The sequence below is a fragment of the Artemia franciscana genome, chromosome 16 (genome assembly GCF_032884065.1).
Source record: "Artemia franciscana chromosome 16, ASM3288406v1, whole genome shotgun sequence".
In the NCBI taxonomy this organism is placed as follows: Eukaryota; Metazoa; Arthropoda; class Branchiopoda; order Anostraca; family Artemiidae; genus Artemia; species Artemia franciscana.
Window position 1 is genome coordinate 7,892,259 of NC_088878.1, and position 17,842 is coordinate 7,910,100.

At 35.2% G+C, this 17,842-nt stretch overlaps 1 protein-coding gene across 4 annotated transcripts in view; it reads left to right on the forward strand.

The window, feature by feature from the left end:
* The window catches only part of LOC136036999 (prostamide/prostaglandin F synthase-like), a 71,004-nt gene that overhangs the window by 31,336 nt on the left and 21,826 nt on the right, over positions 1-17,842 (forward strand). For all 4 annotated transcript variants that reach the window (XM_065719400.1, XM_065719402.1, XM_065719399.1 and 1 more), the window contains exons 3-4: positions 6,390-6,505; positions 16,056-16,205. In XM_065719400.1, coding sequence (XP_065575472.1) covers positions 6,390-6,505; positions 16,056-16,205 — 266 coding nt within the window. The remainder of the gene's footprint in view (positions 1-6,389; positions 6,506-16,055; positions 16,206-17,842) is intronic.

The following is a 17,842-nucleotide window of genomic DNA, read 5'->3' on the forward strand; positions in this document are numbered from 1 at the left end:
ACTATTCCTTTCACCAAAAGAGCACTTTGAAAATAATCTTAGTAAATTTATTAACAATGAGACAATTGTCGACCAAGAAAAATTTATTTTGCTTTAAGATACCATTCCATGAGTAGATAGGCATAAAATCTACCACAAAACATCGCTCAAAGTAAATGTCATTGATCACACCAGACCTCAAATTTCACCGACCATCAAACCCAAAACAAGAAGAACATTTATCATTGTGTAAGGGTTTAACAAGTGTTTTAGACCTATTACCTCAGTCAGATTGTGAGCAATGTAAAAGACTCTTGACATATCTCGCTGAAAATGAACATATACTAATTAAAAGTAAAAAGATTGAGAATTAATAGTAAAAGAAATGATTCATTTCAAGACCTACAATCTAGTTTATTTGATACCAGATATGATTGTAAATCGTAAGAAACTTGAATCATGTGACAGCCATTTGTATAAATTTCTAAAGTAATCAATTTTCTAAAAATTTGCAATGGGAATAAACGTATTTTAAATCGAATAAAGATACATGATCAAATATCAAAAGATGATTTTAAATCATTTTCGGAAAATACTAGCACACTAAGCGGCGATATTGATTCGCTAATTAAAAGGTACCAAGTGAAGGTGTCGTAATATCAGTGAAAACACTTGTCAGTATACAAAAGGATATTGGACACTTCAGAACACGTTTAAATTAAAGATGGCTCATATTTAGAAATGTGTTTATGAGAATATATGGTGAACCGGGAAGCTTAAGTTCCCCACCCCACTGACTTGATTCAATGAACTGGAAAAGAAGTTAGTGATAGAGTATTTACAGAGTGAACCAAGTTACACTATATCGAAATCATAGAGTTCGCGGTAGTTGTTATCGAAAAACTAAAGCCCTTAGATATATTACAAGCAGATATTTTTACTCTATACGTAAATAATATCTGAGACAAAACTGGCTAATCATGATAAAACTATATTTGGTCAAACAAAATGACTTTGTGGATGTATGTAAAAATGCTCAAAATTAATAGTTTCATACATCCACATTCATATATCCACATACACACATATTTACGTACATTTAAAAAATTCTGTTGTGGAATCAAATAGAGTTTCTGATAATAATTTACCTGGAAAGCAAGCAATTAGCCTTTGAGAGTGCTTTACGTAAGAAGATATTGTGAAATGCAATTTAGACTTGTGTTTTTTATTCAGTTACCCTTTCAAAATCAATCAGTTGGGGTCATCTTATTTTAGTTTTGTGTTGTTTTTTTCAAGGTTCATTTTTGTATATTTTAATCAATTTTGTCCTGCACTGAGGACGGTCAAGCGGAGGTCTTGACCGAAATATTTGCAAAATTTTCAATTTTTGTTTCACTGGCTTTTTATTGTCCTTGTTTTCTTCCTATCTTAGTGAATTAATGTATTATTAGACTCTATACGAGGTTCAAAGATGTCACAATAGTCCTTACAAGTATATTTTACTGGCAATCAGTGTTTATAGTTGCTATAAATTTGCCGTTACGGTGCAGATAAAGCGAAGTCATGAAGATGGATGTAGGCCCTTGAATCAATCTTTGAACAAGATTGTTATAGGAAAAATCAAGCAGATCGAGGTAGAAAATTTATTAATCTACATGTAAAAAGGGTTTTATTGAAATATAATACGGTGCTCTATCATAGTCGTAGCCAAATAAAGGCAGTGCTGACTGAACGATTGATAACAATTATTCAACTTTTCAAGATATTGTACATTGAACACTAGTGCTGCTTTTATTCAAGGTTCAGATAAAATCATCTTGGTTTATAATCAATGCCCTGTCCAATCTTAGTCCTCTGGAAGTTCTTCGGGGGGGGGGGAATGATACACTTGAAATTTTTTTGAAAAATATTCTAATGAAAGGCAAGTGAAAAAGAAGTTAAAATCAAATGGAATATTTTTGAAAAGGGGAATTACTTATGGTCCACTGAACTTTTTAAAGTGAAAAAACTCTTGGTGTTTTATGACTATGAATTACAAAAAAATCAGAAACAACATAATGTATTAAATTGAAAAGACATTGAAGAGTCGAACTCACAGAGGTAAGAGACAGTTGCTTTTTCTTTGGCTAGGACACAAATCCGATTTTGATTCATGGATTGCCGCTAAAGACGTTTACAATCCCCAGTGATTTTCATGTGACATTCCTGTCCTTTGTCTCTGACCCTCTCTGTGATAATTTGAATGCAACAAGCAATCTTTGGACTGTCCTGCGACATAAAATTTAATGCATTGTACGAAGTTGTTCGTGTGGATTGTATTCTCAAAAATACATCTAATATTCTCAGAAAAAATCGTACATATAACATAAAATTTAGACCAAACGATTGACCACTGTGTGATAAGGAAGAGGAATGAATTAAAGCACTCGACTCTGGTTTACTCACATCTCATCTGAAAATACAATGAATATGGTAGCGTGAAATATATGGGTTGTGCAATCAATACAAAGATTTTTTCTCGTAAGAGTGATGCATGCCACTTTAAATATTCATGGGAACATGATAGTGTTTACATTAGCTCCTCAATAGAGAATGAAATGATTCATCTCAACGATAAACTGTGTGATGTTCTTGCTTTTAAGTGGAATATAATCAATGGTAAAAGTGGTGGAGCCTTCAGCAGGATGGAATGTTATATTTTTGCAAACTATCCACCCGGCTTTTCATCGAACAATTGTCTATTTCTTTGTACATCCTTTGTTGAGACGTCTAGAGTTGGTAAAACCAGTGTCCCCCTTCTATGTGTTCTTGAATGAACAAGAGCTAAGAGTTCATATGGCACTTGTGACGAGGCTGGAAGAGCCAAGAGCTCATATGGCATGAGTTCTAGCAATTTTCTAAGAATCAATATATTTTTTTAAAAGGAATATCAGAGGCTTAATGCCGGTCATGATTCAAAATAAGAGATCTGAGACACGATGTCCTTCTAAATATCAAATATCTGTTGGTTCAAATAGCTGTTGGTGTGGCGCGAAGCGCCACACCAACAGCTAGTTATATATAAAAAGAAAAACATTTTCAAAAAATGGAATAGTAACACTCCTTTTTTACAGATTGATTCAGATCACAGTCTTCAAATATTTCACTAATGCGTTTAATTCATCTTGTAGTCTCTCTATATGTATTATATTCTCTTTTGCTGCATAAAACAACTGTTCTTCCAACTTCCATTTGATCAATGATATCACGTATCTTGCAAACATCTCATACCATTCAAGGGTTATCCGACAACTCCTTTTAATTTATTGCGACATTAGGTACTCTGGATTTCATTTCACCACTGCTAGTTTCTTCAACTTCCATTAGAGTAAACGCATCCATTACTAAAAATATGCTAAGAACATAAATCAATATCCACAGTGTTGAAACTCTGAACTCTTCCAATACTGAGGTAATTGAACCACGAGCTCTATCAAAACAAGTGTCATTGACCTTTAAAACCTGTTTTCATTGGATTATAAAGGTCCCAGAACCAAAGCAAGTAATTTAAAATAACGACATCTACATAAGCCATCAATGGCCTATGATCATTTTTATAACTGAGGAGCTACCACCTTGACTGGGGGGGGGAGGGGGCTGACGGTTTTTTAGCCTTCACCGTAGGTATTTAAACATTTGTGTAAGTTTTACGTAACAACCAAAGAAATTTCGAAGAAAATATTTGCATAAATGTACAATTACATAACAGCCGAAAATACTCCCTTTAGTATTATGTAGTAAACGGGTGTGCATAATCAGTAATATCAGTGTTTTGAATTACCGTTAAACTTCCTTGCGATTAATAGTAAAGAAGAAAATAGTAGCAGCTATGATCCTCGTCGAAGTTATTGAGGCGATAATACATGTAATTTGTGTTCTTATTGTCACTCAATGGATGAGACCAGCCAAGCAATTGCTTTAGCGTGCTTTAATATTATGTCTGATGTTGCATATTTGCTTGAAATGAAAAAAGATTAATGAAGAAACAAAACTAAATTTCAACTTCAAAATATAAACGTTGATGATGAAAATAGTGGAAATTTGACATATTCTGATTGGCTGTAGTCGAAAATCCTAGATATTGAGAATTAGAATCTAGAATTGGATGCTTGGCTCTAACTTATCTAGCCAATCACCAAAGTTTACTTATGAACGGTAGTTACTTACACATTGATTTCTTGTCAGACAGGTGATTAAACATGGAATTCTAACTAATTTTACTGTGTTTGCCTCAGTTGATCAGAAGGCTCCCTGGTTGAGTTTAGATTCGACTTGCATCTCAGAGAAACATTACTGTCTGTTTAAGGGTTTGAACCACAGGACAAAGAGCTTTGCTGAAATAAATTGCTGTTGCAAAACATTCTTCCACTTCACAAGAGGAGTGCACCAGTTTGTACATTGACCCCAGAACTGTTCAACAGTGTAGTCATAGACGGTACTATGATAAAGACTACTAAAAAAATCCAATTCAGCATAAAGTTTGGGGATTGTTTCATCTCATACTAGCTGACTCATTAAAGTAGGCGTAACTGCTGAGAGCGCTCTAAATTTTATAAAAAGTTGCCACAGTAGGACAACCAACGACCCAAATAGAACAAAAGAAAATGTTGCTGGTTCTTCATTCAACCTGGACGGCTCTAATAGCATTGGCATTCTTCGCAAGTTCATCTTCCTGGGCTCCATAATTTCCTCAGAATGGATCATTTCTTTCTCAACTGCAAGCGAGAATATCTAAAGCGTCTTCTGCCATGAACAGACTGAACTGCTGCCTTTTGGTGAAAGCCAAACATCGACCGTGCAACAAAGAAGAGTCTTTCAACATCTTTGTTGTTTCTGTGATAAGTGAACATCAAGTATCAGCAACATCTCTTCCAAAGTATTCTTGTAAAAGAACCAAAGGGGGATAAAAGACCGTGATAATACGTCTTCATCATCAAGGGTATTTTGCTCCAGCTGACTAAGCAGTTGAAGCGTTAGATCCAAATAGGCAAACAAACCTTACGATGTTTTGGACACATGGTTCGAATGCCTCCGCAAAGACCATTTGTAGCAGTTACCCTACACAGAAGGCTAGAAGTGACCTTGCGGTTGGCCGTAAAGACACTGGTCAAATAACCCGTTCAAGTTCCAAATGATAGCAAACATCAGACTTGGCAAAAGGTTTGTGCTCACCATAGACCAAAGTGGATTTACATCATTCTACACCAGCCAGTACCCGACAGGAGGTTTGAATTAATTAAGCCTTGTCGACATGTATGTTTTATGCCAAGTTCTTTTTTCAAGCGTAACATATATGACATGATATGACGTGGCATATTTTTTCTGGAATGAGTAAAAACAAAATCTTGGTACAGGAATTTTCCTAACTGTCTTATAAATCTGGCGAATGACGCAAAGATAAAGGGTTATCAGGCAATGATGGGACCAAATTAGTGATGGTGTTGACATAGCAAATTAAAAAAAAATTAATTCAGAAAACGGTTCGAACTATATCTCAGCCATCAAAGTATTGTAAAATTGTCATCATTTATTTAAATATCAATGCCAATTGCAAGGGGCAATGTAACTCTAATGAAAGGTTAAAACACAATGTATTTTTTGAGTTCCAGCATCTGTAGCATACCTGTGATGTACTATATCACCTTTTGAATTACCATAATTAAAAATTGAAAATGACAGAACTAACCCAATGTAAGAGTAGGATGTAGTCCCTGTAAGCTGTGTTTGAGGATGTCATAGATTGCATGTTCTGCTGAAAATACATTACATTGTGTCGGAATCTTGAATTTTCTAGTTTGATAAGATTTTGGTAAGCTCGAATATACATTTGTGCGGTGAGCCTTCTGGTCGATAACTTCTTTCTGAAATGTTACATTTTTCCCCATCTATTATAAACTCCCTTAGAACTCACGAATTTTTATGTGTTTGCTTTCTTTTATAACTAGTAACTTCTCCCTTCGGAATAAGTACTCACGTTTATCCCTGAGCAGCTTAATCTGCTGTGTTAAAATTACTAAATTTGTATTTAGTTCCCCTGAAATAAATATTTGATTTTTCTTTCTTTTTTTTTATAGTCCTCTGAAAACAAAATCATGTAAAAATATGTAGAATTTCAAAAAAAATATGTAAAAATATGGAGTTTTACGTGTCAACCATGAAAAATTGCAAGTAGACGTAAATAACGATTCCTTATATGCTGTACCTCTGACAATTTCCAAAGTCAAGGATAATACTGTTTTCAGACTTGATATTAAACCTTGATATTCTGAGGGTGGCATTCATAGGTCATCTGTGTTTTGAGTAAAGAGATAACCTATAAAAACTTGACTTGACGCAGAACTATTGTCGTAACTTGTTTCTCTTCTTTTTAGAGTTATATATTGATGAAAACGAAGAATGTTATCAAGCTCTTCAATTGAAAAGGATAACACCTTTGAATGCTTTACCAATGGTTTTCTCAAAATCTGCAAGGAATGGGATAAGACAGGTAGGGTATAGCAATTTTAGAGCTGAGGCACCCATATTATACTCACTGGTACTATAATTGCTACTAATAACAACTCAGTGCAGCACCAAGCCCCCCGAGGCCATCACAGGTACGCACGCCCCTCCTTCATCTTAATATATTCAAATTCTCCCTCCTTACACCCTCAGGAAGTTTCCTTTTCCTTAAAATTTTTCTTTATGAAGTCCTCCGATCCAACCGCGAGCGACTTACTTTCAGTTTAGCCATAGACAGTGGCCGAAAAGGATAATCTTTGGCAATCTGTCGTCCTTCATCCGCAAAACGTGCCTTGGCCATCTCAAAAATTCTCTCGTTATAGCTCTAGAAAATGGGACTGATCCACACTTTTCGTAAATCCTACTGTTTGAAATACGGTCAGCCAGCCGGGTACCTAGAACAATCCGTAGGCAATTTTTCTAGAAAACATCTAGCAAATCCTTGTCCGGTTTTCGGAGAGCCCACGCTTTGGAGCCATATTTTTCCTTTTGATCATTAACGGGCACATTTGTTTCTTTGGAGCTCGGCTCAAATATTTTATTTGAACCTTAAATAAATTCTGTGAGGGGCTTACTGAGAAAAATTCAAATGAACACAAATTGCTGAACTGATATCTCACAAGTGTTTTTTTTTTTTTTTTTTTTTTTTTTTTTTTAAGGGGATATATTTTTTTTGCAAAGTTTCTTATAGAAAGGCATTAATGTGGAACACTTTGAGCTTCAATAACAAAATGTTCCGCCAGTTTATATAAATAGTTAATAGAGAATTTAGAAAAGCATTTCAAAGCATTGAAATCGGCTGAAATCGGTTAAAAGTTGGGGCTTTGGTATCCGTAAGGCTAAACGTTGATGTGCAACCTAATATTGGTGTATTTACCTGATTGAACTAATTCAAAATTCATCTTACCATATAATATGCTTAAATTCCTCAGCAAAAAAGGATATCTCCTGTAGTACTAATTGATAATTTTTACAAAACATGGGTTTGTGGAAGATTAACATTTACTAACAATGTTCCAATCAATCAGTAAAACCTTCCTGTTTCCCCTACTTTGCCTGGTTAGAAGTTCCAAAATTCCCTATTTCTTCTTTTACCGGCTAATGGCTTAGATTAATTTTACCAGTCAATTAATCAATCAATCAATTTATTAATAATAAAACAACTATTACAAACGTAAAATGGGAGATGAATATCTTGATATGAACTTGCTCTTCTGCATGCCTGAAAATGCCTGAAAAAGACCATCCCCCTGTATAAGCAACTGATCCTCGTTCATTTCTTCCATAAGCCTATTAAATTTAAATTGTGTGGTGAGATGTTTTTTTTTAATTTATTTTAACAGTGAGCTTTCAATTCTTTGAGCTGGTATAGCTTGCAGGATCATGGAAAAGTCCCAAATGAATGTGCTTGCTAATGTAGCAAAAATTACAACACACTTAAAAAGAATAGCAGAAATCAAAATGTTGCAGAAAAGAAAGGAAAAAACACAGAATCCCTTAATAACAAAATGAATAATCAATGATATATTAACATTAAACAATTCTCCCAACAAGATTCTATATATATGCATTAATTGCAGTCGGTTTTTTAAAGAGAGAGAGAGAGAGAGAGAGAGAGAGAGAGAGAGAGAGAGAGAGAGAGAGAGAGAGAGAGAGAGAGAGAGATGAGAGTGAGAGAGAGAGAGAGAGAGAGAGAGACATAAATAGAGACATAAATAGAGAGACATAAATAGAGAGATATAAATAGAGAGCGATAAATAGAGAGAGATAAATAGAGAAAGATAAATAGAGAGAGATAAATAGAGAGAGATAAATAGAGAGATAAATAGAGAGAGATAAATAGTGAGAGATAAATAGAGAGAGATAAGAGATAAATAGAGAGAGATAAATAGAGAGAGATAAATAGAGAGAGATAAATAGAGAGAGATAAATAGAGAGAGATAAATAGAGAGAGATAAATAGAGAGAGATAAATAGAGAGAGATAAATAGAGAGAGATAAACAGAAAGATAAATAGAGAGAGATAAATAGAGAGAGATAAATAGAGAGAGATAAATAGAGAGAGATAAATAGAGAGAGATAAATAGAGAGAGATAAATAGAGAGAGATAAATAGAGAGAGATAAATAGAGAGAGATAAATAGAGAGAGATAAATAGAGAGAGATAAATAGAGAGAGATAAATAGAGAGAGATAAATAGAGAGAGATAAATAGAGAGAGATAAATAGAGAGATAAATAGAGAGAGATAAATAGAGAGAGATAAATAGAGAGAGATAAATAGAGAGAGATAAATAGAGAGATATAAATAGAGAGAGATAAATAGAGAGAGATAAATAGAGAGAGGTAAATAGAGAGAGATAAATAGAGAGAGATAAATAGAGAGAGATAAATAGAGAGAGATAAATAGAGAGAGATAAATAGAGAGAGATAAATAGAGAGAGATAAATAGAAGAGATAAATAGAGAGAGATAAATAGAGAGAGATAAATAGAGAGAGATAAATAGAGAGAGATAAATAGAGAGAGATAAATAGAGAGAGATAAATAGAGAGATAAATAGAGAGAGATAAATAGAGAGAGATAAATAGAGAGAGATAAATAGAGAGAGATAAATAGAGAGAGATAATAGAGAGAGATAAATAGAGAGAGAGATAAATAGAGAGAGAGATAAATAGAGAGAGAGATAAATAGAGAGAGAGATAAATAGAGAGAGAGATAAATAGAGAGAGAGATAAATAGAGAGAGAGATAAATAGAGAGAGAGATAAATAGAGAGAGAGATAAATAGAGAGAGAGATAAATAGAGAGAGAGATAAATAGAGAGAGAGATAAATAGAGAGAGAGATAAATAGAGAGAGAGATAAATAGAGAGAGAGATAAATAGAGAGAGAGATAAATAGAGAGAGAGATAAATAGAGAGAGAGATAAATAGAGAGAGAGATAAATAGAGAGAGAGATAAATAGAGAGAGATAAATAGAGAGAGATAAATAGAGAGAGATAAATAGAGAGAGATAAATAGAGAGAGATAAATAGAGAGAGAGATAAATAGAGAGAGATAAATAGAGAGAGATAAATAGAGAGAGATAAATAGAGAGAGATAAATAGAGAGAGATAAATAGAGAGAGATAAATAGAGAGAGATAAATAGAGAGAGATAAATAGAGAGAGAGAGAGAGAGAGAGAGAGAGAGAGAGAGAGAGAGAGAGAGAGAGAGAGAGAGAGAGAGAGAGAGAGAGAGAGAGAGAGAGAGAGAGAGAGAGAGAGAGAGATAAATAGAGAGAGATAAATAGAGAGAGATAAATAGAGAGAGATAAATAGAGAGAGATAAATAGAGAGAGAGAGAAAGAGAAAGAGGTTTATTTAAACAACAATCATAGCTCAAGTGGCTAATTTGGTGTTGATATATAAAACATGTTATTATGCACTATTATATATTGACCTAAGCAAAAGGGACGAAAGAGGTCTGGTAGCGGTTCGTCCGAGCACATATAGGCACGAGTAAATAGTGCTTGATGATTAAGAAAGAGGTAAAAATAAAAAATATCGTCCAGATTGTATTTGTTAAAAATATATGGGATAATATAACTGTTTGAATGCCCTGAGCTCTTATCTTTAGTAGCTGATAGAACAAGTAAATCTACAAGGGGTGCCAATTCACAAACATTTATGAGGGGCAATTTAAGTTTCAAAATATAGGCAGTGGGACGATATTTTTTTCCAAAGAAAACTCAGAATCTAGGGCCTTGCAAAAATATCTAGGGTGTGTTATAATAATGATTAATCGTCAAAAGTAATCAGTCTATGATTGGATTGAGAAAAGGCATTCCGCGGCATTCCTATTCCCTTGTCTATATCATCAAGGGGATGGCATATGAGCCCTATTAGAGAATTAAATAAAAAAAACTAGTGTTTATAACTGAAAGCAAGGAGCGACTTTAAAACTTAAAATGAACAGAAATTACTCCGTATATGAAATCGGTTGTCCCCTCCGCAATCCCTCGCTCTTTACGCTAAAGTTTCTAATTGTTTTAAAAAGTAGAATTGTGGCAAAGAGTCAAACTTTAGCGTAAAGAGTGAGGGATTGCGGAGGGGACAACCCATTTCATATACGGAGTAATTCCTGTTCGTTTTAAGTTTTAAAGTCACTTCTTACTTTCAGTTAAAAAACTAGTTTTTTTATTTAATTTCTGAATGTTTTTGAATTAATGCATGTTTGATTTTGGCTCTCCGTACATAAATTATCAAAATGAAAATTGCATATTAATTCTTTTTTTGGCTAAATAGTTTTCTCTTAGTTTTGGTCAGACAATTTTGAGAAATACGGGGTGGGGAAGGAGGCCTAGTTGCCCTCTCATTTTTCGGTTACTTAAAAAGGCAACTAGAACTTTTAATTTTTAACGAACGTTTTTATTAGTAAGAAATATACGTAACTTAAGAATTAACTTACGTAACAAACTTTTATATTCTTATATTTTTGATTATATATATATGATGGGGTTTGTCCCTCGTTAATACCTCGCTCTTCACACTAAATCTTAAGTTTTGTCCCAATTCTTTAAGAATGACCACTGAATCAGAAAGGCCGTAGAATAAATAGTTGAAATTACTCAAAATACTTTAGCCTAAAGAGCGAAGTATTTATCTCCTCCTAAATACCTCACTCTTTATGCTAAAGTATTTTTAGAACCCCTCATATGCGTAATAATCTCTGTTCGTTTTAAGTTTTAATGCTACTCCTTACTTTCAATTGAAAAAACTTTTCATGTTTATATTTTCATTGTTTTTTTTAATAGTAATGCTAGAAAATCCTGCGCCCTTTTCATTGAATTTCTCTTCCCCCATGAAATATTCCTCCAAATAAAGATCCTCCCACATAGCCCCCTCCCCTCAACCCCACATCCAAACCAAAAAAAATCCCCCTGAAAACGTCGGTACACTTCGCAATAACCACTACTGTATGTAAACATCGGTCAACGTTTGTAACTTGCAGCCCCTCCCCCAGGGACTGTGGGGGAGTAAGTCATCCCCAAAGACATATTTGTTATGGTTTTTGACTATGCGGAACAAAACGGCTATCTCAAAATTTTGATCTGTTGACTTTGGGAAAAAATGAGCGTGGGAGGGGGCCTAGGTGCCCTCCAATTTTTTTGGTCACTTAAGAAGGGCACTAGAACTTTTCATTTTCGTTAGAATGAGCCGTTTTGCAGCACTCTAGGACTACTTGGTCGATACGATGACCCCTGGGGAAAAAAATAAACACGCACCCGTGATCTGTCTTCTGGCAAAAAATAGGAAATTCCACATTTTTGTTGATTGGACCTTGAAATTTTTTCTATAAGGTTCTCTGATAACCTGAATGCGATGGTGTGATTTTGTTAAGATCCTATGACTTTTAGGGGGTGTTTCCCCCTATTTTCCAAAATAAGGCAAATTTTATCAGGCTCGTAACTTTTGATGACAAAAACTAAATTTGATGAAACTTATATATTTAAAATCAGCATAAAAGTCTGATCTTTTGATATATCTTTTAGCATCGAAGTTCCGTTTTTTAGAGTTTCGTTTACTATTGAGCCGGGTCGCTCCTTACTAAAGTTCGTTACCACGAACTGTTTGATAAAGAAGAAACTAAAGTTCACGAGGAAACATGAAATTACTGTCATATAATGTTACCTGGCAAAATTCTAAAGCATATTATAAGAGTCAAATAAAAATATTGGTCGGATTTTGTTTTCCTGTGTTAATTTATTGAATTTTTTCTAGAAAAATGCGAAGAAAATTATGATATCATTAAGATTCAAGATTTTCTTATTAAAAACAGCTTTCGTAGTATTGGCAAAAGCCTCAGCTAAAATACGCTACCATTTTCAACACAGAAGAAAAAAAACTAAGCGTGATTAATGACACTCGTATAAAACGGAATAAAAGGATTGCTGAAGCGATTTGTTCTGTATCTTATTGGCTTGAACCTGTTGATGTGTCAAGTATTGGCTTTGGGGGTAATAAGAGGAGGCAACAACGTACTGTGTTTTTTCCTAGCGAGGAGCGACTCTCCAAATTTGCACATGGGATGGAATCTCCGTTCTCTCAACGTTGCTTTATTCAACGTTGCAGTTACAGTTGTGTACGAGTCACGTTCGGAGCCCAGTATGATTTTTGTCATACATTTTTGAAAGCATAGTTGCCCCTTCTCACAGTGTTAGAAACTTGGTAGCTGAAAGAATAGTCAGTACTGAAAGTCATACCAAGAATCTTTGCAGTTGAAGTGGTAGGGATCCAAGGTTCAGGACAAGCTACGTCAATTTTTAGTGGTTTTAAACGAATCACTTTTGTTTTATTGAGGTTAATTTGAAGCCCATTATTTCTGCTCTGATCAGTGAGACTGTCTCTCAATTCACCTTTGAAATGGAGTATTGCTTGGGATTTATCCACGAGAAATTTGAGCAAGGTGGACAGATCATCGATGTATTTAAAGTGTTAGTCAAAGTCAACGAGAACATAGTTGATCACAGCCAAAAACAGTGAGGCAGCCAGTTTGGTATTTTAAGGAGCACTGCACGCTATTTCAGCCCTTTCAGAGTTGAGATCACCGGTTAAAAGTGTATAGGCATACTGGTTACGGCTCTTGAGGAAATCGACTATCAGCAGCAGACTCTGTTTTCTAACCCCAATTTGCTTTAGGTTTTGTACAGCAGTCGTTTGGTGGATTAAATCAGGCGCTGTACGGTAATCAGCCATCAGAAGGTCTACTATGGTATTCTCTTGTCTAACTATTCAGTTATCTGGGGATAGAGACGCACAAGATAATGGATAGGGCTGCTTCCTTTCAAACAGCTATCCTGGATAGGGTCTAGGGAAGGGCTGATTTGCGTCAGGAGGTTAAGATTTATAAAAGATTCGGTGACCTAGGCAAGATTATAAGTTATTAAAATGGATAGAGCTGCTCTCGGGATTTTAGGTCCTTCACTTTAGCTCTAACCCAGACCTATGCTCTCTTTCATGCTTGAGGGAAGATTTGTTCTCTGAAGTACCGATTAATTACGGACGTAGAAGACTTAGCCAGGAATACTGCACATTCAATCAAAAGTTTGACGGCATTTCTCTGAGATGCGAAGCTCAGTTCTTTTTTTATTTCTGCAGTTCCTTAAAAACCGCATGCTCAGGTATGTAAGCAAACTGGTAGTCTGACAGGTCCGCTTTGAAACTTTCGACATCTGTTTCAGTGAGTGATGAGTAAGTCAAACATATATTTGTGAAGAACGTGTTCACCTTGGCTGGTGATAGAAAAGTTCCATGGTCTTTTTGCGCCTTTAGGTCACTGCGACTTTAGCGGGTCATGATTAGACTTTGAGATTCTTCCGTTATCCGTGGCTTCTTGCTGTCACTTACCACAACTGTTTTAATGGGGAAATCTTCATGATATTTCGACTGGAGAAGAAAAGTTAGTGACTGGACTTTCAGGTTGACATCTTAATGAAAATTTTCTGTCAAAGTCAAATGTTCCTATCCATATCTTGTAAGAACAGATAGACTTCTTAGTTATAGGTTAAGTTGTAGACTTCTTCTTCTTTGGTCTTGGGAAAGCTGTCTTAGCTTGCCATAGAATGATGAAATGATCAGAGCTTTGTGGTTAACCAATGGAATGGGGAGGAAGGTAGTAGTCAGAAAGGTTGTTAAGTATGAAATCCAGTGTACTATCACTGGTGGGTGGGAATTTTCACAACTTACTGCAAGTTGAGCATGCTGGACACCATTGTTTGTGACTTTAATTGAAATTGCCGGTAACTACATTCACAGGAGTAGAGCAATGACGTCGAACATTTTTATTAAACGTTTTTCGATACTGTATTAGGTCTTTCCTGTTCTTAGCAGTTTCAAGATAGTACAAAACTGCGAGCATGAGACGCGAATATCAACTAGAGAAAAGTTTAGCATGCATTCAGCCCATATCTTTTCATGACAAGTGTCCGTAGGTTGGCTTAACAGCTTGCACGGTATGTCTTTCCAAATGTTCATGCCAAACCCTTCCACCGTAGCACTGTAAGCCACGGTCGCGTCTTGTAATAAAAAAGTTTGTATAATCATTTACACGGCTGTTTCGTCAGTAATGTCCCAGCATTCATAACAGCTGCAACCGGGTAACTCATCTGTTTGATATGAACTTCTAGCTCATCTTCCTTGTTATTTAGAAACCTCGCATTACACAGCAAGATGTTAGGCAATCGCTTCTTTGCTGTAAATACCACAGGTTTCAGTTAAGATGGGTCTGAAGCAGTTTCTATGACTGGCTCCTCATACCGTGATAATTGTGGAGGTAGATGTCGTATCATGGCGTACATTGAACTGGCGTTAGTATCCAAGGTCTTTTACTTCCATGAAGCTTCATTCTGTTCTCTGAAGTCTGGACTGGAATCAAGAAATGCAGGTTTCTTCACCCACCTCTTTTCCCTTGCCATCTACTTCTAGACTTTGGCGTCAAGCAGGCGATGTCATCTGATAGGGTTTTCAGTAGGAGGCTTTGGGTAGCTCAACGAAAATAGATGGTGCTGCGACCAGACAAAATGAATTAGCCTTGTTAATATGGTGCTTTTTGTATCAGATTGCCATGGTTAATACATTTAATGAAGCTAAAATGACTAATTCTTCGATGACTTGCACTATTTCACAGAAAATTGCACAAAATGCATAACGCAAATGAAGAAATCAATTGACTATATCCTCACAACATAAATCTTAAAGCGACAAGGCAAAACTCAAATCCATCTTGAATTATTATTCTTTTTTTGCACTTATTAAAGATCAGTTGCTTTTACGAGAATGGTTATGGATTCAAACTAAAAAAAAAACAAACAATTTTTTTGTGAAACGCTGCATTTCTCAATTATGTTCAGCTAATATTTGGAGACATAACACACATCGAAAAAGAATTAAAATTTCTATGCGTCTTGATTTACTTCTATTTTCACATTTTTTAGACTTTTTGCAGTATAGTAAATGAAGATTCTCGTTTGTGCATAACGAACAATAAACTACTTACGAAAAATGCGGTGCAATCCCATTTTCAAGGGCAATAATAAAAGAATTGATAGGATTCATAGATCAAATTCAATGGGTGGAAGATCAACACTATTTGGTAATCCACCTGGGGTTATGCAGAAACAAAGACTTGTTGAATAAGGCTATAAGGGCCCATAAGAAAATCTTTGAAAGAAAAATGAACAGCGTAGAAAGGAGTTCGAAGTGAGGTTTTGAACCAATTGGGGTAGAGGAGAGATGTTTGGGGTTAAGTTGGGCGTAGACCTTTTTTTGTTGTGGTGAAGTATCAGCAGTATTAGTGGCACTAATAAGTTTCGACATCAATGAATGTATGAGCATTGCTATGATTTTGTTGTAAGCAATCATCGAAATACTTGATTGTGATAAATCCAAAGGCACTCCTCTTTCTTGCAAGATGTTAACCTTTTCAGTTTTACCCCTCATAGAAAATGTACTACCTGTTTTCTTTATTCTTGCAATTTTATATGTATTAATCCCTAATTTCAGGTGAAAGAACAACGAGTTGGTGGTAACTTAAGAGGAGATGGATATCAGCTTGGGGGAGTTTTGATAGTCAGAAAAGGAGGGGATTTGGTTGCGTTTCAAAGACAAGAAAGCCCAGCTCAGTTACCCATGGAACCACACGAGGTTCTTCAGGTAAACAGCCAGAATTGTTGAAATGGGGGGGGGATATGCCTGATGCCCAGTTCAAAGCTTCAACGCGGACATGTGCAATATTTCTTTCATGGGAATTTTCAGCACAAACAATTTCTTAGTCTAATTTACTAGAAACAATATTCTTTGAATCCAGGGTTTTCCAGCTAGGTTAAAATTGATGTTCTAAGTCTGAAAATAGTCATGGTTTTGCTCAGTCAGGTCAGAATTCTGGTACAGAAATTTCTTCACAGTGAGCAACTGGACGGGTGCAGATGAAAGATTGGAGAACTGGAGGCTGTTTCCATTCTGCCAGTTCATGCCCGTAATATTGATGGCGCAGAAGTAACAATCACAGGCATGGTCTAACGGCTCCCCCCAAATCATTGGAATCACGAGTTTCAGCAAAGTTTTCGCACGAGAATAATAATACTTTGTTCAAGACTGAAAGTGAAATTACTAGTTTGTTCAGTGCGGAATCAGGGGTTAAGCAGGAATGTGTCTTGTCCCTGTTTATGTTGATCATTAAAAAAAAAATGTCCTAAAGAACTCAGAAAAGGCGAACTTGACATCATATTGAAAGGTAAATTTCTTCTAGGTGAAGACTACGCAAGATGATTTGAGTGTCTTAGATAAAATGCTAGTCAACTTAATTAGCTTTTCATGGCTTTGGAAGTTAAGTACAAAGGGTGAAGAGTTGATTTTTAGGTAATTAGTAAGTGATGATGGCCAAGTATGTCTGTACAACATGGGTGCTTTGAAAGTCGGAGAAATTTTTTTTTATATTTCCGATACGCAAAGTTTATTTACATCAGTTTTCCCAAGTCTCCCCCGCCCTCCAGTAAAGTGGCAAAATTCCTGTTTCTTAGTTTCCAAAGCTGTTACGTAATTTTGAATAGATAAAATGATGTTTTCAGGTATGCGCATACAGATGAGGGGCCTCTGGAATCGTGCCCTCCTCCGGAAAATCTTAAACTTAAAACCCCTTGTTTCTTTGTCGCTTATATTTTTCATGTATTTAACTTTTTCTTCCTTTGTTATGATTGACCTACTCCCTTCCCTGGAAATATTACTGCTCTTCCTAAGCAAACTGCACTGTATATTCACGCCTTACGTATTTTCTTTTTTGTTTTGTTGAAATCATGTATGCAGTGAGTTCAACAACAAATTATGAAGACGAAATTTCAAATTTTTAAGGAGAGAATAAGCGTCCTTCTATAGTTAAAATTGTTTGTCACTTTCATGCAGAGAGAAAATTATATTAGGAACTTAATTTCAAATTTCAAGGATAAACCCTTTTATTGTAAGGATAATATAATCCCCTTTTTGACACTGACTTCCTTAAATTCTTAAACAAATGAATTTATCTATATTCCACAGACACTTGAAAACGAACAAATTCAAAACATTCACCGTATTAAATTAGATTCTTTAGCTTTGAACAATTAATGTCTAGCTGATATTTTTGCGGTTTTTTTTTTAACTAATTAACCAAATGTACAGAATCTACCAGGCCATGTCCTAGAGTATATTTGCGTCACAAGTCACTGCTTCTATTGTGGTACTAAATTTACAAATAATAAACAAAAATACTTTAATTTTTGTTCCCCCATTCTTCTGTTTACCTTATTGTTATTTTT